Source organism: Lygodium microphyllum, chromosome 3, assembly GCF_053477565.2.
Source record: "Lygodium microphyllum isolate KBCC chromosome 3, Lygodium_microphyllum_v1.1.10, whole genome shotgun sequence".
NCBI classification, from domain to species: domain Eukaryota; kingdom Viridiplantae; phylum Streptophyta; class Polypodiopsida; order Schizaeales; family Lygodiaceae; genus Lygodium; species Lygodium microphyllum.
The window spans coordinates 63,768,863-63,796,306 of NC_141137.1; the positions used below are offsets into that span (position 1 = coordinate 63,768,863).

At 39.6% G+C, this 27,444-nt stretch overlaps 1 protein-coding gene across 1 annotated transcript; it reads right to left on the reverse strand.

Annotated features, from left to right (window-relative positions):
- Positions 1-6,855: 6,855 nt before the first annotated feature.
- Positions 6,856-20,079, reverse strand: LOC148038426 (uridine 5'-monophosphate synthase / UMP synthase (PYRE-F) (UMPS)). The gene is made up of 6 exons (XM_087671820.1): positions 19,176-20,079; positions 8,780-8,863; positions 8,497-8,579; positions 8,330-8,417; positions 7,916-8,170; positions 6,856-7,515 (listed from the first exon to the last, which is right to left on the reverse strand). The coding sequence occupies exons 1-6, from the start codon at positions 19,974-19,976 to the stop codon at positions 7,384-7,386; spliced, it is 1,443 nt and encodes a 480-aa protein (XP_087527946.1). The 5' UTR covers positions 19,977-20,079; the 3' UTR covers positions 6,856-7,383.
- Positions 20,080-27,444: the final 7,365 nt, after the last annotated feature.

The window sequence follows — 27,444 nt, forward strand, 5'->3', positions numbered from 1 at the left end:
GAGGGTATTCCTTTCCTATGCCCGTGACATTCAGTGCTCTATTGAGGTGATGGTTACAACTTGTGTCCCACATTTGTGCTTGTTTTTTTAAGAGAATATGTAGCAATCCAAGATGACTTATATAAAGTTACTATTGAACTTAGATCCACAAAGGAGACTTTATCTCATCCTTTTCAACAAATGGAGCATTCCATCAGTTGCTAGAAGATCAAAAGGCTAAGATATCCTCCTTACAAATTGTGTCCTTTTCCCCAAGTGTGTCAGGATAATCAAATTGGGATGTCATTCATCATCTTTTTGAGTTATATTACTAGTAACATTTTCTTGGGATCCACGTTGTAATATGCCCAAGTTCATGACTTGGAACCTTGTGCAAGTGGGCTTACATCCTAGATTTAAATTTACATATCTTGACCACAATGAGGACACAATTTCTTTTCAATTAGCTAGCTCAAGAGTTTGAATATTTGTACAATTTCTAAGCCTAGCTTCTTTGCGTATCTAAAAGAAATGAAGAAATGAGTGCTTTTATAACCTATCAAAACTATGAAGGGTTTACCTTGATGATTTACAAGTCTTTGAATCACTAACAATTGGTGATCAACCCTTCCTTGTTGACGGCCATATGGATTTTTTCTCTGTTCATCTCAATTTCCATTCTGGGCTCATCATTGTCCTCGGCAATCCACTACACTAGTATGTGCTTAGTGATAGCAAGAGCCTTGCATATTGTTACTAGGGAGAGGGATAGTCCTTTCATGAAATTTCAAGAACTACACGCATTGGTATCTGTTGAGACTAAGGAGTTCCAATCCACCAATACTATTGTTGATAGTCAAGCTACCAAGTTTAAAGACTTGAAAGAACAATCAGCTCATTCCCATTCTGTTCCCCTGAGTCTTGTTGCTCTTACAATGTCCATACTTTCCCCCAATGACTTGGCATCTCTTCAACATAGTGATGCATTGTGTCCTTTGTTTAAAGATAAGGTGGAACGATTACAATCCAAGAAGGAGTTGTTGTGGACAAACTTTGAGGAATATGTGGAATATATACCACCGAATCATTCGTTCTTTATGTACCAACAACAAAAGCTGGAGTTTTATATTAAGTTATCCACTATGGATTTGTCTCCTCCTGAGGATGGGTTGGATAGTCCTTGGTTAGAAGTTATCACTATGGTTTTTGAGGATTTTGTGATGCCTAACACCATGTTGCTATCCTTCATGTATATTAGAGGTGATCTGTTGATTCCGAATTATGAGGATCTCTCTTTGTATGTAGAGGATGTAGTCCTTCAGGTAACTTTAAATGTTCATTCCCTACTTTGGTACAAAAAACTTGGCAAACCGACATCGAATCTTATTTCCTGCATTGCCCAAAATCCTTCAAAACTTCCTTCTTTGATGCTTATTCCCATCCTTTATGTTTAGGACCTTCAATTCCCTCCTTAATGTATTACCAATAGTTCTCTCATAGATTTGAAGCCTATCTTTCCCTTGTCACAAATCCATCATCTATTACTCCCCCTCTTTTGATTCTCATATTCCTATTTTCACCCATTGTCTATCTGTTACTGATCATACATTTTCTTCTACTCCTTTTCAATGAACTCCCACTTCTTTCCTTTCTAGCTTATGCCCTTAGTCCATTTTTGTCAAATTCTGTTTGTTTTTCTAAAATACTATCTCTATCACTTTCTTCCTTCTATGACATTGCTTATCCTCTCCTTCATTCGTTGGCACTTATTCCCATTTCTTCCCCTACTTCTCTTGTTTATAATTCACCTTAGTTGGTCAATGGATATATTGGGTTTGATTCACAAGTGCCTAGAAGAAAATCGTGTAGTCCGAAAGATTGTTTAACCGGTCCTTAGATTAACTAGCATGTGATTCTAGGAGAATAGGATGTTCCTTCAAAAGCATTTAATAATTATATTCAATTTCCAAGACTCATTACCAATCAACAAATCCTTCAATTTGTGCAACTACTCATTTTTCATGGTATTTGGCTTTTATGCACAAACACTCTCATAATGATCCAAAACTAGTTCCAAAGCTATGTCGTAATCCCAATATTGATATTGACCTTCAACAATTGGATATTTTGTATTTCCATGCTCATTCTTTTCCTAGCCGTTGTATTGTACTTATGGAGAGGATGTATTGTTTATAGTTTTTACAAAATCCTCTCTGGACATTTATTGATGAGGCATATTTCTTGGATAGGTTCAGAAAGCATGAGGCATTTAAAAGAAAACATCTTCATTGATGGTTTCTTCTTGGATGTATTTGGTGGATGATATTTAATGGAATCTATTTTCATTCTCCTTTATTTGGGTGTCATTCAAATGTATATATTATGTGTCTGTGATTGGGTGTGTTTGATTTGTATCCCTATGGAGACATGGTTCGAGCGAGCTAATGAGATTCAAAGAAGCTACTTTTTCAATATGACTGAAGTTTTGGAGAACTACGGTGAAATTAACGAACCTCTTCTATCCTTTACTAGTTTCTTTCATTATCTTTTGTAAGATAAGAATTGGTTCATCCTTTCAGGTGTTTTCCTTTTGTCAATCTTTTTAATGAATCTAGGTTATTTTGGACCCTGACGGGGTCAAGGTTGGTTCGTGTATGCTGATTAATCGATATTGAAGATAGAAGTGTTTAGCTAGTTTTTAATCTTGGTATAATTCATTTTCCAAACTATGAAATATAAATGCTGATTAATCGATATTGAAGATAGAAGTGTTTGGCTAGTTTTTAAGCCTGCAGGGTATAATTCATTTTCCAAACTATGAAATATGAATACTATGTGATCAAGTCCATTCAAAGTTAACCATTCCTTTGTGTTCATTTGATTCTTTAGTGGTTTCTATGAAGAATATGATAACTTTTATTGTGATGAATCCATGGGAGATCTTAGGTATGATGTTGTGTAAAGATTTGTTGTTCATGGTGTTCTTTTTCTTTTTGTGGTTAGATAAAGCATGAAGAAAAGCTTGTTGGTGTAATAAGATAGATTTTCTTGTAGTATTTACCCTCTTTCTTTGGTGTTTTCTAGAGAACTCTAGCTATACACCCCATAAGCATATACATCACTGACAAAATACTAACAGAGGTAAGTGTTGGTGTCCAAAGCATACAGAATCAAATCAACCCACAAGTGAAGGTAATTGTATCCAATAGGATACAAGAGAGCATATACATAAACCAAGAGTCCCAATGTCTCAAAGAATCAAGCTCTACCACGTAAGTATAAGCCTCTCCCACTGGAAGCAAATCCAGAATGCAAAGTGAGCAAGCAGAGCTCAAGATATATGCATCAAAGAATCCGCCCAACCACATCACAAATATTTCTAGGAGTACAAGTGTCAAATGAAGCTTCAATATCTGTAAGTGACTAAGCATAAAAGCTCAAAGCAACTGATCGAAGCCCAAGTATATCAAATGTAGCTCAAATCCAAGTATCAAAGAATATCATAACTATATTTGGGCTCATACTTCAATGCTAGACATTACCATAGACATGTAGCATACCTGAAATACCATATAGGTGCAATAGTAATTCAAAGCCATGAAGTTCATTGGTGTATACTTGCTGTCCAAACTGCTATGACAATTAAAAAAATTTGTAAAATTGAGCTAATCAAGCTCTAAAAAATCCAAATAGCATCCCAAAGTCATAATTATACCATCTGGGCACCAAAATAGTATTCTCAAAGCATCAAACATGCATTATGGAATTTGTTGTTTGATGTCTGAACCAGAACTGTTGTGTAAAACACAGAACAAAAAAATGAAAAAAAAAATCAAATATATGAGTGTCCAAATCTGTAGCTCTCATCGCGCTCTTCATTTCTAGCTATACAATAGCTAAATCCGATACTATATGCAAAAGTTATGGCCAAAATACGATAATGTTGTCAAGCTGTCATAACTGTCCACAATTTCCACAACATGCTCTGTATCCACTCAAAATGGATAGAATGGCTACTCATCATCTCAATAAGCACTCAACAAGGCTCAGCTAAGCCCTAGGGGAAGCTCCTTAACAAGTAGGGAGCAAGCTAGAACAAGCTAGGAGAATGGAAGACTCAACACATACCTCAAGAGGAAGAAACAATGGGTGCCATGAAACCTTGTCAATGGGTTGAAGCTTTAAGTCCACGCTAAAACAAATGACAAAAAATCTCCTCGAATGGTTGGCTCTAATGCACACAAGGAAAGCCAAGAGCAAAGCAAGAGTGTGGAAAATGGAGAGAGAGAGAGAGAGAGAGAGAGAGAGAGAGAGAGCGTATGGAGAAACTCCAACAATCACAATGTGTAACCCGCCTTCCCTTATTCGATAGTCACTAAAAAAATAAATAATAAAGTAGTAATTATGAATGTCTGCCACTTGCAATGTACAAGTGTGTAGTCATAGTGTGTGAAGTAAATATAGGGCAACATAAGCACAGATGTCTTTACCCCCAACAAGCTCAAGATAAAGAAAAGTATAGAACTCTCATGTTTATTCTTGAAACCATGAAGCTAGAGATATGTGGGATAACACCATGGCTATTGCTAATCTTGCTAAGGACATGAATAAATGAGCTCCTTGCTTCATTTTATGAAACATTGAGGATCATATTAGAACTATCAAACGAAACAAAGTTGCATGTCTAAAGTGCCACTAAAAGTGAATTTGAATATTTTTGTGAATGCTTCTAGCCATTTCTTATTGGTGCACTGTGAACTAAGCTAAAAAGGGATGCAATTATAATGGGAGATTATGACAATACATGATAAAGAGATTACTAAACATTTGCAAAAATACCATCTTCTAGCAACATCTAGGTGGATAGTAATATCATTGCAAAGTCAAAGTCTGTTTACCCCTTGAGGATAAAAAATTTCATAAGAAATGCATGAATTTTCATCTAGTTTGAGTTCTTTGAAGTGCTAGAAAGTATATGGCAATAAATTCTATGATCCTCATAATTTGAGCGTAAAACAAAAGTTAACCCTTAAGCTCAATGAGGGATCGAAAAAATGGTCCTCAAATAGGAAAAAATAAGACACTAAAGTTCATTGACCATAGAAAGCATATCCTAAAAGTCAATGTTAAAAGCCATCACATGTATGATTACATTCGTGCAATTAGGTAATGTACAACCACATTGATATAAATCTATACATAGAACCAAATTCCATAATGTTATTTGAACATGGTACTTAAAATGGTTATGTACTTGTGACAAGGGTTAACCATATTGTAGTCAACATGGCTTTCCGAATACGATCGACTCTATTGATCCTTAATACTCTAGATATTTAGGGTCTTTTAGGATTATCAAACCCTATATTCCCAATGAACAACAATTCTACATGCACATGGAGAAGAAATATATGTCTCTCATGGTACAAATGCTTTACTCAACCAAATGTTTGAGTGAATGATGGGATAACAAGTGGATAAGTGAAACAATATGCCTTCAAAATTTAAAGCCACCTCATTGTGAAGATAACTGTCAATTGCTTTGACAATGACAACGTGTATTATCTCCACTTTCAAAAGACATGTTGGCATGAGAAAGAAATGTTTTAACCCATATCTTTGAAGCTATGCTAGGAGACCATAGTAACATGCAATATCTCGAAGGGTTAGTCTAAACTCTTTTCTAAAAGTAAGATGTATCAAAAGACTTCATCAACAGTCTTGGCGGCACTACCCAAGCCAACCCAAAACTCAAATGCATGGAGAAAGATCTACATCAACAAGTTCGAAACTTGAAGTAGAGAATTTGATTTTGAAGTACTCACTTGCCAAAGTACACATGCTCAACAAAGCTAGAAAAAGATTAGCAAGAAAGATGGCAATAGTTATTGTAAGAAGATTAAAGATAAACTTTGGCAAATTACAAAATATGCACAATAGATACATAAGAAAGCAAAACAAAGCACATAAGACTCGATTGTGAAGGTTGTCAAAGCATGTTCAAAGTCATGCAACAAGAGACCAAACTCATGTCCATATGAGAACGAGAAGGGCTTGATTGGATGGTATATAGCATATCATCAAGCAAGGAAGAATCAAGCAACTTTGGAGTTTGCAAACATAGAATATGGAGTTGAAATATTAAATCAATCAAAATGTTTCAAGAGACCCAAAATGTGGACCACAAATAAGCCTATGCCAACATAAGTCAAAGCACAACCAAATAAAATTGTCAAAAAGGTGACAAGAAAATAGGAAAGACGGCAAATTATCAAAGTGATGCAGCCATCATAGATGAGTTCAAAAAGCCTAACCATTGAATTGCTTTAGCATCATGATATATTTAGTGAGACTTACAGCTTTAGTTGGTTTTTCTTTTATTTGTTCCCAGGACACACAATGGATTGTAACTATAATCTTTATGCATGCCGCTCTATCCTATGTGCCTTTTAGACATCTTGAAGGACATGGATACATATTTCTTTCTTTCTTTCTCAGCCAGAGGTGGCCTTCAAGGCACTGCTTACGCACACTTACACCTTTCACCCAATACAATGCAGTATTCTTGACAATTACAATTATATCCTTGAGAAGAGAAAGCCAATGTATATTGCCTCACCATTGTGGCCTGCTACTTGGGAATAGAATGCCCCACATCCTACCCGCACACTAACTTTCAGGATTACCCAAATTACCTTTCAAAAGGTCCAAGTTCTTCATTGAATTGAAATAGTTCACAGTTTCCATCGTGCCAAATAATGATTGAATTAGACAGACCACCTTGGCAGAGCAAAACACTACATTTTTATGCAATCTCTTAAGATGATTACACTTTTCATCATACCAAATAGTGATTGAATGAGAAAGGCCACCATATAAGAGGCAAATACAACATTTTTTTGCATGATCTCTTATTTTTGCTTAAATTTTTGCTTTCCAGAGTGGTGTAGATCTGACCGATACATACTACAATATGGTGATATATAATCAGTTAGGCCTACAACTACTCAGTAAGAGTAGCAAAAATGGTGCCCCAGCAAGGCAGAAAATGCCCCTGCCCAAGATAGCCTGATATATAATCAGTTGGGCCTACAGCTACTTAGTAAGAGTAGAAAAAATGGCACCCCAGCAAGGCCGAAAACAACCCTACTGAAGGCAGCCTACAAGCTAGCAGCTCATCATTCTTCACGAGAACGGTAACATAAACAGCGAAACACCATTTCAGTAAGGAGCTTGGCCTGCTAATCGTTGTGTGATATTTGTGTAATCTCACTACTCCGTGCAAGATCACTGAAAGGACATTCAGCATCTTGGAGGTAACAATATCCCACATGTTTATTATTGGAAGCCTTCTAGCATCACACTTCCAAAAGCAACTCAACTCAGCTAGGTTGTCTGCCCACCTCATGACTCAAGAGCTTTTTCATATGCCGCCCACCCAGCGAGACGATAAGCATGAGCAGCAGCTAAAGGATCACTTGCCTTCAGAATCCCTCGACCAACAATAATTATGTCACTGCCCCTTTCTCCAATAACCTGAAACAAAAGTCCAAAAGCAGATATATGAGTGTTCACATTTCATATCTGCTGTTCATGGGCTTAACTGGGAAAATACAACTTTTTTCAAGCCTTCTTTCAAAGGGAGAATCTCTCATGCCCCAAACCTGGGGGCTTTTTTATCAGTTTTTTTCTTACCCCAAACCTGGGGGCTTTCTTATCAGTTTTTTTCATATGGTATCTTTCCTCTTGCCTTCTGTCTACTGCTTTCATCCAATGTTTGAAATTGATTAATTGAAACAGATTTTTCCAGCCATTTTTCCTTTGGGTACTCTGATAGTATCTTTGCATCGATCTCCCCATTATGTTGCTATTCAGCCCAAAAACAAAGTTCACTAATTGAAACATACATAAAACAAAATACAACAAAAACACTCACATTTTCTGGAGCATTGTACTGCTGCCCAAGAGAGTCTCCACCACCACCAATTTGTACTCCGGGAGTCATATGTATCAAAGCAGGATTCCCTGGCCCCATAGGCCATGCTGCAGGATTTATTGAAATAAAACCAATAACAAAATCAGGATGATCTGCAGCTATCTTTGCTGTAGCTGCTGTATAATCACCCTTAGCTAATGTTCCACTGGAACTCATTTCTGCCAAAAGGAGTAATCCACGATGGCGTGGTAGACCCTATCAGCAAAAACATTTGTTGTTAGAAGGATACAAAGCCTAATACAAAACCTAGAATGGAAACTCAATTCCCAGAAATTCAAGTATCTTTGGACCCGTTTAAACCTATAATCACAGATCTGCGATCCTATATTTTGGACATGAGCAGGCACAACATACCTTGAGCTTTAGCCCATCCACAATACCGGGGCCTGGTATCACATGAGCATTAACAATGTCTGCCCATTCTGCAATCTTGAACATGCCACTGCCATAAAATTAACAATTCAACACAGACAACTATCAAAACTTGGCCTGGAGATAGAAGCAGGTCTTCGGAATCATACCCTTCATACTGCATGGTCACTGTGTTCCCAATATCAGCAAATTTACGATCCTCAAATATCAAAAAATCATGCTTTTCTGCAATCTTTGGAGTTGTACACAACAGATTGATACAGAAGTCAGATCCCATGTTAAAGGGAGCACCCAAAAGTAAAATCACTAATCTAAAAGCCGTATGCAAGAAACTCTACTGAGCACTGCATGTATTGTCGTAATTCCAGCCCACCAAATACAGGGGCATCTTAACAATAGAACGCAGAAACAAACTTACAAAATACAACTTACTGATCTCAACTTTGCACCAAAATCAGGTGTAAAATCTGGATATATGTCCACATGGGTCTTCAGTACACAAATCTCTGGTCCAACCTGGGAACAAAATATTGTCAAAACACTAACACAAAGATAGTGGGTAGTGCAAACAGCTTTGAAAAAAATTATCCACTCTTCTCAGATAAAAACTTGACCACTATTTTTGTGCTCAGCCAGCATCTGAAAAAGGAAAATCAAAAACTTGACCATTTTGCACTTATGAGTTTTGGACTAAGCACATTACATGTTAGGTACTTTGGAGAGGACATTAATCCAGGTACAGGTAATAGGACAGACTGGCAGTTGAAAAGGAATCACATTAGTCAGGACTCGCAACCTGCATAGATAAGCCAGTCTTGTCCTTGACAATCATCAGACTGAAAGCTCATCTGCAGCAAGGTTGTCTTACAATCACCCAGATCAACGTCACATCAGTGGTCGATTCCCTTAAGCCCACCCATAATGGAACTCTGGTAGAACTTAAGCTCCAGGGTGATGTAGGCAAGTAGCTTGGAGCTTCAATGGTTTGTTTAAAACACATCTATTGATCAATATCAAGCACATCATATAGACAGAATGAATAAAAGATGGGCTTACATGAAAATTGTTGGGAATAAAAGGCCGCCATGCCTTTTATATGTGCACGGGTGTGACCACACCCTTAGCACTTGTACTTTACATATATCTATCTCTAAACCTAAAAGAGGTACAACTCTATTGTACCCACACATCGTGCATCTCTCACTCTCTACTCTCTACTACTGCTCACGTTTTTCTCACTCTCCGCCATTGCCATCACTGACCATTGCATCTCCACTGCACATCAGGCACTTCAAACTGGTATCAGAGTGTCCATCATCACAAGCGTGCTTCCCAGAGTTCGTTCCAGCTGTCAGCTCGTCCCACTCATAGAGAGCAGCAAGTCACCTTGAGTTCTGATCAGTCTGCAGGACATGTAGACCAGGCACAAGTCACAGGCAGATTCCAGGTCACTGGTTGCAGTCAACTGCAGGTTCAGCACAGGTCACGCGGAGCTGTCCAGCAGTCAGATGACAGTTTCAGCAGCAGTTCTCAGGTCAGGTGCTGGTCTAGCATAGCAGCCATCAACAGTCCACATCTCTTTTTTCTTGACAAAAATCACATTTTCTTTTCAAAAGGTTCGTCAGTTTGCGAAATTTACCTTAATTACAGCAATCAGCAAATGAAAACTTTAAACACACAATTTACCTGAATAATCTTGGAAAATGGACACCCTATTGGCCCCAAAACTAGCACCCCTTTCCATATTTCTTTAACTCGATTGCTAATGGAATGAGTACAAGCTGAGATTCACAATCTTCTTTGTTGTTCCAAAAGCCCCTTGCTGTATGTAGCAACAATCAGCCATCAATTCGGGCCAATTGCCCCTTGATTTTTCATCCGATGCACCCCTATTGGCACAAGTCCCAAGGTAATTGCTAAACCCTAACTTCTGCAAAAATTTAGGGTTTATTGCAGTGATCTCTCTGCTATCCACCAAATTTGGCCAAGATCTATTCAAAATGGCTGAGAAATGCTAAGATCTTGTGAGAATGGGTTGGAGAAGGTGAGAGAAAGCCAAGATGAGAGAGAAATCTAATTTTCTTCACGAGAACCCCCTAAATTCTGCCTACTGTCTACTCCAACCTACATTTAATGCAGTCACCTATTGCCAAACACCTCCAAAATGATGTCACCTCATCAGCAATGTTGTTGCCAACCCCTCAAAGGTGACTCTTTGCTGTCCCCTACCTACTAAGGCCCCTAGATGGCGGTCTCTTGTAGCAAATTGTTATTCTTTGCTCAAAAAATGGACCAATAGTGCTCTCTCTCTCCCCAAGCTATAAACTAACTAAATGGGTGAGACCCAAACCCCAATAATGAAGGAAAAGTCAAGCAAAATGCAAAAAATCAACAAAAGGGTGATGTTGGACAACCATTAAATAAGGCTGTCCAAGACATAGAAAAGTCTAAAACGAAGGGAAAATGTCATTATTACAAAAAGCCATGTCACTATATTGATGAATACCGAGATTAGTCAAAGAGAAGAAAAAGGACTCTGGTTTGGTTGTCCAAGAGACATCAGCCAACAAATCTACTGACGATGATGCTTTAGCCAACTTTGTGGAGAAGGACTAAGCATTTCTAACTTGCAGTTATGATTCTTCAATGGTTGATTAAGCATTTAGTGCTACTGAAATGCAACAAACATCGTATTTTGACAGTGGAGTTTCAAAGCACATCACTTATAGGAAGTGTTTGTTTTTCTCTTTGCATTCAGTGCCTGCTGGGAAGCGTATTACATATGCAAACAGCATCAATTATAATGTTTGTGACATTGGAAAAGTCACTATTGCTGCTGCAAATGGTTCTGACTTCATGCTTCTAAATGTCTTATTTGTGCCTGGCATTACAAAAGAACTTGTTGTCTATTTCTGCTTTTAACAAGCATGGCTTTTAGGCCATCTTTGAGAATGACAAATGCATTGCCAGAGACAAGGAAATGGATTATGCACTCACGCTATCTGGGACCCTGTATAAGGGTTTGTTTTTGTTGGATAACTATGATGCACAGTCTCATGATGCTCTGGCAATCACTATTCTTATCATCCACTATGCATAATGTGGAGCTATGGCATGCCTGCTATGGACATATAAGTTTTGGAAGTTTGATGACCCGTCAAAGGTGTCATATGTTGTAGATGCATTGCCTCCAATGGAGACTCCACCTCCTCTGCCTCGCATTAAAAGAACTTGTTGTCTATTTCTGCTTTTAACAAGCATGGCTTTTAGGCCATCTTTGAGAATGACAAATGCATTGCCAGAGACAAGGAAATGGATTATGCACTCACGCTGTCTGGGACCCTGTATAAGGGTTTGTTTTTGTTGGATAACTATGATGCACAGTCTCATGATGCTCTGGCAATCACTACTCTTATCATCCACTATGCATAATGTGGAGCTATGGCATACCTGCTATGGACATATAAGTTTTGGAAGTTTGATGACCCGTCAAAGGTGTCATATGTTGTAGATGCATTGCCTCCAATGGAGACTCCACCTCCTCATGCATACGAGGAATGTATTGTGGGCAAGATGCATAGATTTTCCTTCAAAAAGAATGGTGCAGTACATGCTATCTGGAAATTGCAATACACGTACACTTGGAGGTCATCTTTACTCTGTTACCATAGTTACCAGGAACGGGGAACGGGAACGGGAACGAGACCCCCTGGAACGGAGGGAACACCCAAAGTGAGGGAACGGGAACGGAGGGAACGGTGTGTGTGTGTGTGTGTGTGTGTGTGTGTGTGTGTGTGTGTGTGTGTGTGTGTGTGTATCTTAGAATCTAGAGAGACAGATCATATCAACCATAAATTATAATTCATGAAATTAGACTCTAGAGACATAATAATCAAGTTTCAACTTTCAACAATAATAAAGATTCAACACATTGTAACCAACAATGGATTGTCGCATTCATAATTCAACATTGTAATCAACAATGTTGCATAAGTCCAACTGGCAACAAGTGTGCATTGCAAAAACACAAAATATGCACTAAACAGTAAACTTTAAAGCCTAAATAGTAAAGATCCAAGTTACAAGAGCTCCAAATTCCAAGTCAATACTCTAAAGTTCCAAAAGGCTAGCTACTAAGTGCTCTGATTCATGGAAGATGGCTCCACTGTGCCTGAATGCTCATCCTACTGAACAACATCCTGCCCATCATCATCACCATCATCATCATCGTCATCTTTTTCCCAACATATAAAAGAATCAGCCTTTGCAAACTGATGTACGAGCTAGCAAGCGAAGATTGGAGCTCACATAAACTAGGTCATTCGTCTTCATTGTACCAAGACGATTTCTCTTCTTTGAGTGAATGTGATTGAATGAGCTCCATAGTTGCTCTAAACAAGAAGAGCTAATTGTTTAGCTAAGAATACGAATAGCCAAACTCTGCAACTCTGGAGCTTCTGCCCCGTAGTCCTCCCACCATAAAGCAGCCCCAATATATGTCCTGTCCTCTAGTGCATCCTCTGTACCAAACATCCCTAATGTTTGCCGATATACAAAGAGCTGATTTTTAATTTTGCGTTGCATTTCACGGCTAGGATAAAGCCTTGCAAGCAATGTGTTCCAAGCCTTGACCACCTCAAGGTCTCTTTCTTGCATCTTTCCTTGAAACTCAGGATCAAGCACATATGCTGCAGCATACATAGGAGAGTCATACTCATTACATCTGCTGATGCATAACTCCTTGATCTGCTCATACCTATCTGCATTTGGTTCCAAACTCTCCAATCTCTCAATCATGCAATCCATACCTTCATAGATCTTCCCAATGCATGGATCCATGCCATCTGCAAGCCTCAACATGTGCATAATAGGATCAACCATTTGGCTGGTGCGATTAACCTCATCCCAAAAATCTCTATCAGAAACATATGCATTACATAACACAGCAATAGCAGTGGCAGCCCCAGTCCAATTTTCATACTCATCACTAGCAAATAGCTCCCTAATTGCACCTTTGCAATAGTGCAATCGACCAAGCATAAGAAAGTTATATGCAAATAGTGTATCCGAGTATTTAAGAAGTTCTTTGTCACTTCTCTTGCGAAACTCAGCATGCAAGTACTGATGATTACATATAAATGTGATAATCTTGTTGCCTTTCGCAACAAGAGATGCAATCCATGGCAAGTCCCCAATATCCTTCAACAAGTTATTCAAGCAATGCGCCATGCATGGACTAAAGGTGATATGTGGATACATTGCCATTAAAATGTTTCCTGCTACCCTGTTTGTAGGTTCACCATCTGCCACAAACTGCACTACATTTTCTGCCCCAACAGCCTGCACTGCCTCGCACCACTCGGATGCCAATACATCTGCACTCTTTCCAATCTCTGAAGCATCATGACTACCAATGAATTATACATCTCCACGAGAATATGCAACAACACCATGTATGGACCTATGGCGTGTGTCACTCCATCCATCTGCTATCAATGTCACTCCATTGATTGCGAATATTTGTTGTTGCAATCTCTATGGCTACTTTCTCCTTTTGAAGCAATGTAGTCCTGATAGTTTCTGATGAAGGGGGTTATATGTGGGTCCATGCTCTGCAATCTGTGTCACCATATTTAAAAAATAAGGTGACCTGGCTGATTTGAATGCAATATGGTCATGGTAAAAAAAGCAAGCCACTGCTGCATCTGTTTCCTCTTTTTTCTTTGGTTCCCATGAAGTGTGCAATGAACTCTGTTTAGCACCACGACCTGTTGCCATTGATGGCCCACGAGAAGGCTACGTAGCCACTAATCCTGGTGGTCTTCTCCATGAAGCATCATGCCCTCTGGTCTTGGAGTCCATGTTGTTGGATCCACTGCTATATTTGGCGTCCTCCTGGCATGTGAATTCTGTTAGCAGTCATGTTTGTCATGCCTTGTCATCTCCTGCCTGTGAGCCTCAGTCTGAGTCAGACGAGGACATTAGGAGCTCTGACATGTCCGTCATGTGTTATGATGGAGGAGGCTAGTCACAGTCTCGACTGGCTGTCAGTTAGCATTTCTATGCATTCCCTTTATTTGTCGGGGTCCAGTGTGCATTTTTAGGGCAGTTTCTACATTTCCCAGGCTGCCCACACCTGCCAGGCATTGTTCCCCTGTTTCGGGATTTTTTGGCCCCAGATGTGCCACGTCAGCATTTTGCGACTGCATTTAATGCAGTGGGACTGCATTAAATGCAGTCGGCCCATTTTTAGGGCCCCTGGGGCAGGTCGGCCAGTTTTGGACTCTTTTGGCTATATATAGCCAGCCCCCCACACTTGGCTGATCATCTCTCTTCAGCAGGTGCACACTCCGACGTCCTTCTCCTCCGTCTTTGGTGCTGCCATCGTCATCAGCCTGATCTGATTCCCTTACTGACGCTTCGGGCTGCGTGCAGGGACTGATCAGTCCATTTCAGTGTATTCAGCATTCATTTCAGTCAGTGCAGATTTTCTTCCTTCATTCTCTGCTTTCTCTCCTCTCCTCCGTGTTCGTATTTCCTCTTCCGTAGCGCACTCTCACAAATTCCCCATAGATGTGGCTATGCGGTCAAGTAACTTCTGCCTTTTCTCAATTGATACATTGGTGCAAAAACGCACCTCTTTCCCCTCCTCATGTAGAAGATGGGCTCTCACTTTATCAGCCCCACTAGTGCGAGCATAAGGGCAAAGTTTGCATTTCCAAGGGCAAGCCCCTCCACCTCTCAATGGCACCCCTGCATCTACCTCATCCCACCATGACCAAGTAGTGCTTCGACTTTGTCCAGTTGTTGACAAAGTACCTGCTGAGGATGATGAAGATCCCATAGATGTCAATGCTGCCATCTATATAAAAGTGACAAATAATCAGTAAAGTTCAATAAAATTGCAGAGATTTAAAGCCAAAATTTCAACATGTGTGTGTTGAATTTTTAGCAATGCTAAAAACGCCAGAACTTTGGTGCTACTTCAGCCTGCATTCCTTTTACTGAAAATGCCACAAATTTGAGGCATTCTAGCCTGCATTCCCTTGCTGAAAATGCCCCAAAATTTGGAGTATTTTCAGCTCCCAAACTTGGGGCAATGACAGACTCAAAATGCCCCAATTTTGGGGCATTCCAGCCTACAATTCCTTACTGAATATGCCCCAAAATTTGGCGCATTTTCAGCTCCCAAATTTGGGACAATGACTGATTTAAAATGCCCCAAATTTGGGGGCTCTTTTAGATCCCGGGATGATGGATCCCAATGCCCCAAATTTGGGAACATTGCAGCCAAATTTAAGTCCCAAATTCCAGAATCCAATCCTTGAGAAAGGCCCAAATTTTGGGGCAACTACCAACAACTGACCCAAAGTGCCCCAAATTTGGGGGAGAATCGAGATAATGATCCTCGAGACTTCACCTGATCGCAGGGAGGAGTCACGCTAGGCAAGAGAGGCGGGCCATGCAGGCGGGAGAGAGAGACGAGTCCCGAGAGCAAGTGGGAGTAGGCAGTGGGGGCAGATGGGGCAAGCGAGATAGTCGGCGAGACAGTCGGAAGGGCAGGCGGAGCAGGTGGAGTAGGCAAGGACAGTCGGTAGGGCAGGCGGAGTGGGCGGACCAAGTACTCGGCGGGAGTGCAGTCAGCGCAGGCGAGCGGGAGAGCAGTTGAAAAGCCACAGGCCAGCGAGAGAGCAGGCGAAACGGGCGACAGTGCGGGCAACAGACGGGCAGTCGGCGCAAAACGCCTACAATAAAGTTAAAACTTAAAAGTTAAAAATTAAAAAAAACTCTTGTGCTGGAACGGCCGTTCCAGACAAGGAACGGCCCTGGAACGGCCAGGGAACGGATTGGAACGAGAGGGAACGGGTCAGAAAACGGGCTAGAACGTTTCGCCAGTGTTTCCTTGGCTCAAACCCCTCGGAACGCGTTAATCCGTTCCTATGTGTCGAAACGGGCGTTCCCTGTCTCTATGTCTGTTACATTTATTGATGACTACTCTCGGTATACATGGGTGTATGGGTTGAAAGCAAAATCTGATGTATTTATGCATTTTAAACATCTTGTTGCAAAGCTTGAGGCTGAAACTGGCTTGCAAGTGCAAACACTTTGCACAAATAGAGCGGGGGAGTACATGTCTCATGCTTTTGAGACATATTTTCTTGATCATGGAATTACGCATCAAGCCACTGATAGAATGACTCCTCAAAGAACGGTGTTGTTGAAAGGAAGAATCGCACTCTTATGGAGATGACTCTTTATGTGCTCAAAAGCACGAGGCTGCCTCATAAATTTTGGTTAGAAGCCCTTCGGTGTGCAAATCATGTGTTGAATTGTGTAGCCACTAAGGCACTAAAGACAATCACCCCGTTTGAAGTTGGGTATGGGAAGAAACCCAAGGTTGACTACTTTCGGGTGTTTGGTTGCATAGCCTATGCACATGTTCCTGAAGAGCTTCGTGGGAAGCTTGATGACAAGGCTGTAAAATGCATATTTACTAGCCATAGTTCGGAAAGCAAGGGCTATCGCTTGTATGACCCACGCACAACGAAAGTTTTTATCAGTAGGGAAGTCATATTTGCTGAAAATGTTGTATTTTCACACAATCGGTTTCAAATGCCAACCACCCATGACATTGGTAATGTCTTTGAGGGTCTCTTGCCACTTACTTTGGAGTCCGTGCCTATTGTAAATAACCAAGCAAATATAATACAGACAGCAGTTGTTGTACCATATACACTTGAACAATAGGGTATTGATGATGGTTTGCCACATGCAGCGGAAGATGCAATACATGATGAAAGGGTTGCTGTAAATGCAGCAAAAACAATCCCAAGATGGCTATTACAAACTCTCCAGGAGAGTAAAATGGATGCTCCTTAAGCTCAACGCACTAGAAGGCCTACTAGACATGCAGCACATGATGTAGGGGAAGCCCATTTGGCTGATTTTACAAAAGCAGATGATTGTGATAAGCATATATTTATGAGCTCACTATTGGATGATGATGAGCCTACTTCCTTGGACGAAGCTCAGCAAGATGTACATTGCAAGCCATGCAGGATGAGTTGAACTCTTTTGCCACTAACTCTACATAGGATCTTGTGGATTTACCACTTAGCAAGAAAGCCATTGGCACAAAATAGGTTTTTAAACTCAAACGCAAGGCTAATGGTACCATTGACAGGTACAAAGCACGGTTGGTAGCAAAAGGATATGCACACAAAAAGGGTATAGATTATGAAGAGACTTTTACTCCTATATCCCGTATGAGTATGGTGAGATGTGTAATTGCTATGGCTGCAAATTACGGTTGGAAGGTACATCAATTGGACATTAAGATAGCATTCTTGAATGGGAATTTGCATTAGAATTTTTATATGTCACAAACTCCAAGGTTTGTGATTAAGGGGAAAGAGCAGATGATATGCAAGCTAAGCAAAGCTCTTTATGGTCTCAAACAGACTCCTCATGGTATGCTAAATTTAATGCATATTTGGTTAGCAAAGGGTTCAAAAACAGTCCAACTACTCCCACTCTATACATTAAGAATGAAGGGGGGAACTTGCTAATTATCATTCTTTACGTAGATGACATGCTGTTCAATTGACCTTCACACGAAAATTGCAAATCTCAAGGCTGAATTAAAACATGCTTTTGCTATGTCAGATATCGGTTGTCTACACTATTATTTGGGGATTCAATTCACCCCAAATCAGCATGGTATCATCATGTCAATCACAGTATGTGGATAAGCTGTTACATAGGTTTAATATACAAGATTGGAAACCTATGTGCATTCCTATGGAACTAGGCTTAAAGCTATCTATGCATACTCGTGAAGAGATGTCTGATGTTACAATTTACAACCAAGTTGTTGGCATTCTTATTTATCTTTGCAACACATGCCCTGACATTCAGTATGCAGTATCACAGGTGAACAGATATATACATAGCCCACAAACTATACATTAGTAAGCTATTAAGCAAATCTTTAGATACTTACAAGGTACTCAGTCACATGCATTGACATTCTCCAATATCCCTTTGACATAGTATTTTAACTTTGGAGTCTATCCAATGGCTGCTTTGGCAACCACTCCAATAAGTAGCCTACTAGACATAGATGCAAAAAGTGCAACCACTATAGTAGGTGCTTTTTTACATCTAGAAAAGTGAGCAGCCTATTAGACAACCTCATCTTTTCTGGATGCAAATAATGCACCTACTAGACATAGATGCACTTGACTAACTAATGCACTGACAACTGACTCCGTGCAGCCTAGCTGTGGTCTTTTGCTGCCCATAGTTAAGAGGTGGGCCTACTGATTACATATTTGGCAAGTGATGGTGAGTGCCTGCGTCTCTCATAACTCGTGCTGCAACTGCCTTGATCAAATATTGTGGTGCCGTTCCTAACCAAGGCCTTAACAATAATAGACTCGCATAACCTATATATGACAGCATCCACCAGATAGATATATACAACTGAGACATGTAAAGATGGCTTCAATTATACCACACTCTCAGGTCCAATCAGACAGCTCCTTGAAGAAATGCTCCTCCTTGGCTAGATGATTGTACTCATGAGGAGCAAATTACTGCATCAAGAAGGTCTCTGGACTTGAAGTGTTGGTGTATTTAAGTTCCAAGGAACAATTAGAAGGCATACATTTTGTTTTTCCTTGAACTGCTGTGTTCTCCAATTATGTAACTTGAAATCAATGTAAAGGACAGAAAAGGTCACACAGATCGATTGCTTGTGTTATTGGTTAAGTTATACCATCAGATCTCACTGTTGTTCTAACTGAAACAAAAAGCTTATACATACCTTTTCAGCAATAGCCAACAGCTCTTCTGCTGTGTTCACATCTGCAGCCAATGACAAGTTGCTCTTCTTCCTCTCCATGAGCTCAAAAAGTCTCTTTGCTGTTGTGTTCTGTGCAAGAAGAGCACGCTGGCTGTAAGACATTCTTCTCTTTGGAGGATGGGGAACCTGCCCTTGTGCTGGGCCTGGCAAGGAAGTCTGATTCTCTGTCAAAAACTGCCGCACAGAGGCAGCCACATCTTCCGTTAGCTTCCCATGCTGCACGAGCACCTCCACCATCTGAGTCAGCTCGAGCGCAGCATGAAGCGTCACGCCATTCTGGTGCAGGTTTGCACGGCCCCCCTGCTGTCGGTCGATCAGCACAACAGCATCGGTGACCGTGAGCCCTACGTCAGTGAGCGGAGCGACAGTCTCGAGGACAGAGGCGCCGCTGGTGACAAGGTCCTCAATGACGAGACAGGACTGACCAGGGAGGAAGACACCCTCGATGGCCTTGCGCGTGCCGTAGTCCTTGACCTCCTTGCGACGCATGACCATGGGAACGGTCCGGGCGAGGGAGATGGCGGTGGCGATGGGGAGCGCGGTGTAGGGGACGCCGCAGATGACGTCGAAGCGGAGGGAGGAGACGGTGGACCAGATGGCCTGTCCGACCTGCGCGAGCAGGGCAGGGAAGGAGACAATGACACGCAGGTCGATGTATATGGGAGAGGTGATGCCGCTCTTGAGCTTGAAGCTCCCGAATTTGACTGCCTCCGCGTCATGAAGAGCCAGGACCAGCTTGTCGAGCTCGGAGAGATCGTCCATGGCGGCTCTCTGTCTCTCTCTCTCGGCGTCTCTTTCTCTCTCTCTCTCTCTCAGCGTCAGCTCAACAAACTGATGTCAAACCCAGCAGATCTCGATACTTCGCTTAAGCCTTATACCCTTGCAGCTCTGAGGTTACGTCATTTGTAGCACACAACATTAATGCGACCATATTTTAACTAGCAAAATTATTTAAATTATGAAAGAATTTTCATTGGTTATATTCATGAAATGTCTGTCACAAGTAGCAAAATATATCGGCCTCAGTGTTCATGAAAAATACTTTTGGTAGGAATTACAAAAACCTTTAAATTTTATAATTTTAGAAAGACTTTTGAATCAAATTACATATTTTTTTTATTTTTATAATTAAAATTTTTAAAGGGTAAATTCAAGGTTTTAAACCTTATTTTTTAAAATTCGAGGGTCTTTTTGAAATTTTTACAATTCACTTTACATTAAATCTTGGATTTTTTGTGAACACTCCTCAAGCTATAGTTTTTGGCCGACTTCTTCCCTCCATATGAGTAGGGATTCAATAATTTTCACTAAGAAAATTTTCATAGAAACCATTAATTGCCTTGGTTCTAAAGCACTCCCAATGGATAAAGTTGAGTTGTATTGTATTTGTCTCCTTTTCCTACTTGCCAATTTGAAATGTTCTAAAGATAACACACTTAGGGAAAGATGATGACTATGAAGAAGAAGATTATAAATTTGATTATATCTTTAGGTGATGCTCCACTACAAGATATAGGCAATATACCGATGTCTAAAGCGATAAATATATTCATTAAAAAAATTACCCCCATCGTCGCTAAAACCATCAATATATACATCTCTAAAATTTTGTCACTATTTTAGTTGTTGTGTGCAATATAGATAGAAACGTTTTTCAATGCATTTAATGACGTAAATGCGATGCGTACATGATTGGTTGAAATGCTAATAGCAATGGTTACAAAGAAAAAATATTTAGGTGACAGAGCAACACCTTCCAGTTCTGTGTGCTCAACAATGTTCCATAAAGCATTTATAAATTGAGTACACAATTGCCATCAAAACACATACATCATGAGATGCTTAGAAGGAAGAAAGAGTCATTGGTTAAATATTCAAATAAGTACAAGATCGACAATGATATCTCATAAAACTACATGGAATGATAAGGAGGAGAATCCAAAACAAACAAAGAAATGTATCCATAAATATCACAAAATGTGAGTACATACAAAGAATAAGAAATACATTCAAGGAAAGTTATAAGAAAAGAGCATGCATGGACCATAAGGCCAAAAAAAAAAAGGATGTGCGCTCCATGCATCCAAGTAACTACTATAGCTCCTCACTATTTGAGAGCTCATCCCGACGCAATGGAGCATTGAAAGGACTCTACAATATAAACAACTAGAGATTAATCCACAATACATAATGCATTACAAAATAACTAATAATTAAAAATAAGAAATATATATAACTTATTGGGCCACCATGCACATATAATCTATTGGTGAGTGCAATAAAATTGTGTCTCTCATCATATTGAGTCTCCAAACCTATAGGATCGCAATTTGAGATCGAGTGCTGCAAGGAAAACAAACTAACACTGTTAGAAATAAAGTTTTTAGTACAAGTAGTATATCAAATAAGAAAGTGAACACAACCAAAAGAAAACTTGCAAAATCTTTTAAATAAGTTCTATGTCCATCACTCCCCAAATGATGCACAACCCCTGTCCCTAGTCGTGCCATCCTTGCCTCCCACTATTACCACCACGGTCCTAGAGAATCTGTGGCCTCCTTCTTAAGTCTCTCCCAATCCTCTATGTTCAATCACTTAAGCTTTGGAGTACCACTCTTAATTGCATTGTATACATTTAATCGTCTATGTGGCATGTATGCACACATACAATCCATCATCCATTCTATGGAAAATCAGTCTTTCACTATAGATACAGGAAACTCCTCATGCAAGGACGCTACCACATAATCATTACTCCCCTTCAATATAAGGTTTAGAATGTTATGCCTAAAATGCTTGTTGGCATAGCTCTCTCACGTGTGCCGTAACCCTCCTTTCCTCATCATTCATGAGCATGGCACCAATTTTCTCATCCAATAGGTATCCGCCCTCTCCCACCTACGATTGTGCTCTTGGGCATAACCAAGAGACCCCAATCCACTTGACGTACCTTTAAGGGTGGTATCTCTCAAAGTAGCACACATTAAGAACATTACTTTCATCATACACTCGAGTGCTCCAAGGTATTGATGGCATAAAATACCACCAACGAGGTTGTCAAGGGTTTGGATAGAAGACTATGTGTTTAATATCATATATAAGTGTGCTACAAAAAATAAACCAACATTTGTGACTATTTCATATTGCAAAAAAAAAACAAAAACAAAAACAAAAAAAGGTCATGCACGTGTTCACAATGACTTGGCAAGACAAATGTATCACATAGATTGTTCCATCTCTTCTCAGAATCTACCTCGAGGAATCCAAATGGTCCTCGTCACCAAACGGTTGCCCTTGATCCTTCCAATGCCACTTTAAACTATTGTGCATTGAATATGATCATGGAAAAGCTATAATAATCAAATGAAATAACATTTTGTAGGTTGCCAAAATACTCCATCTCATCTACTATATTATTTGGATCTGTGGCTCGCTGTCGACTCTCTTACTCCAACTTCACCATGACACCATAGTTCGTTTTGGAGCCCATATTGTCGATGTGCTCAACTCGAAAATGTTGCCCATGTGACCATGCCGCATTGTAGATTTTATAATGTACATCTAAATGGCCAATTTAATTATTTTATACAAAATCTAGGTATAACAACGAAGAAAGCATACGATCACCTTCGAGTTGTATCCCCTCGAGAATTCCCATTCCTTCCTAAAGACTTCTACCCCTTTACATGACAAAGCGATCAAGGCATCATGTAACCACCTCATAGACATGAACCTTGACAACTCCTCCATGCCCTCGGGACATCGAACTAGTTGATGGCGTGTGTTGTACACCAAAAATTTGATTGCGTTGCCTCTCATTCATTTTTAGCATGCTTGTACCTACTGAGCCACTTCTCCATGGATGTATGGTGTAACATACAAAAACGATTCACTTTCTCCACTATGGCACATTCATCCTCTTTTCCATCCCATTTTCAACTACCATATCTTCTATCAATGTATCATCGTCCTTTAGCGTCCATAGCATCCTATAATCTGAATCCACCATCAGTAGCCACTCCCAAATATATACCAATGCCTCCAATACCAACCAACAACCTTCAACCATGCTGCCCTCTGGACGAGCTCATTGTTGCATAAAGCCCTTCACAATTTTCATGAAGCACTCCAAGAAGACTATCCATCAGGTATAGACAAGTCCTACAATCTCCACTTCATCCATGATATATACTAAGAGGTGAGTTTATATCGTGAGCATGCTCATGGATATGTACTTCTCAAAGAGACAAACTATCTTCACTACTCCTTGCCTTGTGGATTCAATGGAGGATGTCTTGATCTCCTTCTATGAGATCCATTGTACTAAAATTGACAACTTATAAATCTTTGAACATATCTCTAGAGTGAGATACCTCGCAATCGCAATCGGTAATATGAATAGCTAGAAATTTAAAGCACTACAAACATTGGATTGACACAAAATAGTAAAATATTGATTGTACCTACTATTAAGGTTGGGACAAACCTGACATATCTGGTGCCAATCATGGGATTTTGGTCCTGTTACTTGGTCATCTTTAGAAAATGCAAATCTAAGAGAATGTATCATCCCGGTTGATGTGCAAATAGACTTAATAATTTACTTTTCTAAGTGCTTCTCTTTAGTGGACACGACCTGAGGAGCACAAGGTAGTTGCATATAACCATTAGAGCTCAACTATTGCCAAAGTGCCTCCGTCTTGCCTACCTCCTTCAAATCCATCCGTGCCCTTAGAGTATCTCTCTTTCTTGCGATATAGTCTCACAATAAGTTGCTAACATTCTTAAAAATGTGTATGGGATCCAATAAATGGTTAATCTATAAGTAGGTACAATATGGAAACTCATAGAAAATTAAGAACAATCGCATTCTGCTTGGAAGCAACTCCTCATGGACCATCTTCCACTCATACCAGCTTTAGGCATTCATTCGTACTAAAGGTCATAGAAGAAAACTTGCCCTTAAATCATGGTCCTCTGGTAAAAATGTGGCATACTCTTGATATACCATCTTCTTTATGGTTTATGATATTCAAGAGTCCAATTATGGTCCACACAATGAACATGCATATGATAACCTAAGGTAACTAGACCTGCCACAATATCCCTATCGAGTCAACACAAACATAAACGAGCCATGTTAGATATTAGCACTGAGAATGAAATCTCGTTTACCTAAGCACTCCTCTAATCTCAAAAAGTCATGCATGTTCGACATAAGAATGGCTTGTATATTAATGGACCGCTTGCCAACATGCTTGCTCATGTCTTCCACAGCAATCTCCTCCTTCCACAAAATCTTGAGCTCATCAAAGGACTACTCGCTACACACTTGTAAAAAGTTGACAGACTAAATGGATTCACTCCATCCATAGCAAGACTAAGCCAAAGATTCCTTGTCTCTCTTACAAAGCCTGGAAAGGTGGAATCAATGTGACTCCATGCTTATGAGTTTGCTAGTATTCTCTAGTTTCCATTTGTGGACCCATTTTATGTATGTCAAGTCGTCAAGCTCACCATGTCTGATGTGTGAAACATGTAATAAATGCATGGTATAAGTGAAAAGTATTTAAAAATCTTTTGAGAGACAGGTTATCCTTGCAAGTCATGTCGATACTTGTGAGTACCATACTTTGGGCATGTCTCCATGGTCTCATAATCTTCTTGAAATAGCACACAATTGTTGATATATGCATGAATGCTATTGTAGTCCATGCCAAGCTTCTGGAACACTAGTCGCGCATCATCATGAGACTCAAGCATTGTATTTTCAAGTGGCAGTATGTGATATTTTAGCAACGTTAATTTTAAAAAACCCCAAATACCTTTGAAGAAAGTAAAAACCATTCTTGTAATGGAGTTAAAGATGAAGGAGTGTAGTATGTACCATAACAACTTAGTCACACTCATGTCGCTCCATCCATACTTTGCTTATATACTTAGGAGTCCAAGTGGTGTTTTCAAGCAAGAGGCCCGACACCCATCATATAATGGTATGAATGCCTCCTCTCTCAATGGATCGGGTGACCGAGTATCCGTGAACAGTAATGCATCGATCATTGCCTCCATCTCAAGCTCCAAGTTTAGAGGAATGTCTGAAATGTCCCCTATGTCTTCAGATTTTGAGGGCATAGTTAGCAGTGTGCCCTCCAATGGGATTATTAGCTCAAGCACTCCATCCATTGCACGTCCATGAACTCTCCTTATAAGTGTATTCCTTGGGATGAAACGAAACCTCTATGTACACATTTCCAGGGCACATTTAATATTATTAAAGTTTAGTTCGATCACAATTTGAATGTAAAGCATGATCGATACACACTTTTCTTATCATTAACTCAAAGCCCAAGATTGCTTGGTCAATGATTTCCAATTGAAACTCACGAAAGCATCGCATGTGGTCTATAGACAAGTGATGTTTTTGTTGAATTGGCAACTTACATTGAGTGCAAGGACACATGACACATTGATTGAGATATATCTCTCGATCTTAAACATTGCAGCCATCATCATTGTCCATTTCATATATGCTACAATAGACAATATACTTCTCTCTCTCAATTCATCACTCCCTCGCTTTTTCCCTCCACACACACACACACACACACACACACACACACACACACACACACACACACACACACACACACATTCTCCCCATCCTCTCTCTATTGTTTTCTCTCTCTCCTCTGTCACTCTGTCTCTATCTCTGTGCATCCCTACACAAACAAAAATAAAGAGAAGCAATGTGTTTGCTACTACGATGCAAATAGTAGTGCACATTGCTATGGTGCTAATTTACATCGAAAATGGGTGTCGCTATTTGCCCATTCCCTTAGAGATGCGAAAAATTAAGGGGAGATACCAAATTGTTAGCTTGCTAATTTAGAAACCAAGTGCTACATCTACAAGAAAAAAAGTATATGGTTTCTATTGGCTTTTCTTGTTGTTTTTTAAAGCTTTGTTTATACTTTTGTAAAATTGTTAAGGTGTGTAATATACCTAGTAGTTTTCTCAAGATGAGGAGATCTCGATTTCTCTAAGGGGAAGAAAATGCAACATACTCGACCAGTGAATAAGAAATTTCCCGTGTGAACTACCCTTGAGACATGCATGTGTAAGAATTTATTGTAGGCACATGAACACATGTGAAATGCAAAATTCTACAAGCCCAAAAAATCTAAAATCTTACCATGTGTGATTATATTCTAAAATGGTTTAATTGTTAATTTATTTATTTTTAAGAAAGAAATAAGAGTTAATACTATACAATTTTAATTTTATTTGGATTATTTTAAATTTTATATAATTAATTTAATTTAGCCCTATTTATCTTGATTTTATTTCTTTTTTTATAACTAGCGCTTTTGCGCAAGAAGAGGTCGTTAGGACACTCGTAAAATGGTGATGTTTAACTCCCCTATCCCTAACATCCCCCCCCCAAAAGAGGATGCATGCACTCTAGGCTCTAGGCCATAAGGCGATGCACTTAAATGTGTTTAGGGTCTTGTTCATTTCCATTGAGAATTCTAGACATTATTGATTTTCATGAGTAAAATTGGCTTAATGGCATATTTTCACACCACCGTCTCACTGAGAACCCTCTCTTCCATTTTCCACATCTTTTTTCATAGGTTTCTCTATGATCTTTGCTATTTTATTGCACGTGTAAGCATTGTTAAGGGATGAAGTCACAAGAATTATCCTTGTTTTATGTATTTGTTATTTTCTCTTCATCTCATAAAAGGGGTATTTTATTTAGTAAAACTTATAGGATATATCTACATAAGGGATTCTTGATTATTGTTTGGAAAAAATATATAAGTTTAGCAAAGTAAAAGGGGTCATTTTATGGCCTTATAGCATGTAAAGAAAGGGTATTTCTTAATACACTTTGAACTCATGCTATATAGACGTTTCTTATAGGTGTACCCCTCAAGTAATCAACTAAGCAAAGGGGATGCAATTTGGGCTAGAGGCTTATCTAAAAGACGATAAGGAGCAACAACTATAGGGTTATACCCATGTATATCAGAAATGTGTAGAGCATGCTAATGATTTTACTTAATCAAATTGATAGTTGGCTTGCTATGAACACCCCTTAATTCAATTCACGCAATATATCTTGAGCACCAAATCTTCACCATCATAGAAAAATCCTAGTAAGGTCATGGACACAAATTAACTTTTAGGTGCACTTTTAACAATTTGAAGCTTTAAATTGACCATT

Coding starts and splice junctions, on each gene's coding strand:
- LOC148038426 (XM_087671820.1), bottom strand. CDS start 19,976: ATGGACGATCTCTCCGAGCTCGACAAGCTGGTCCTGGCTCTTCATGAC. Junction 8,418..8,496: donor GTGACCATGCAGTATGAAGG/GTATGATTCCGA, acceptor ATTTTATGGCAG/TGGCATGTTCAAGATTGCAG. Junction 7,516..7,915: donor AGTACAATGCTCCAGAAAAT/GTGAGTGTTTTT, acceptor CTTTTGTTTCAG/GTTATTGGAGAAAGGGGCAG.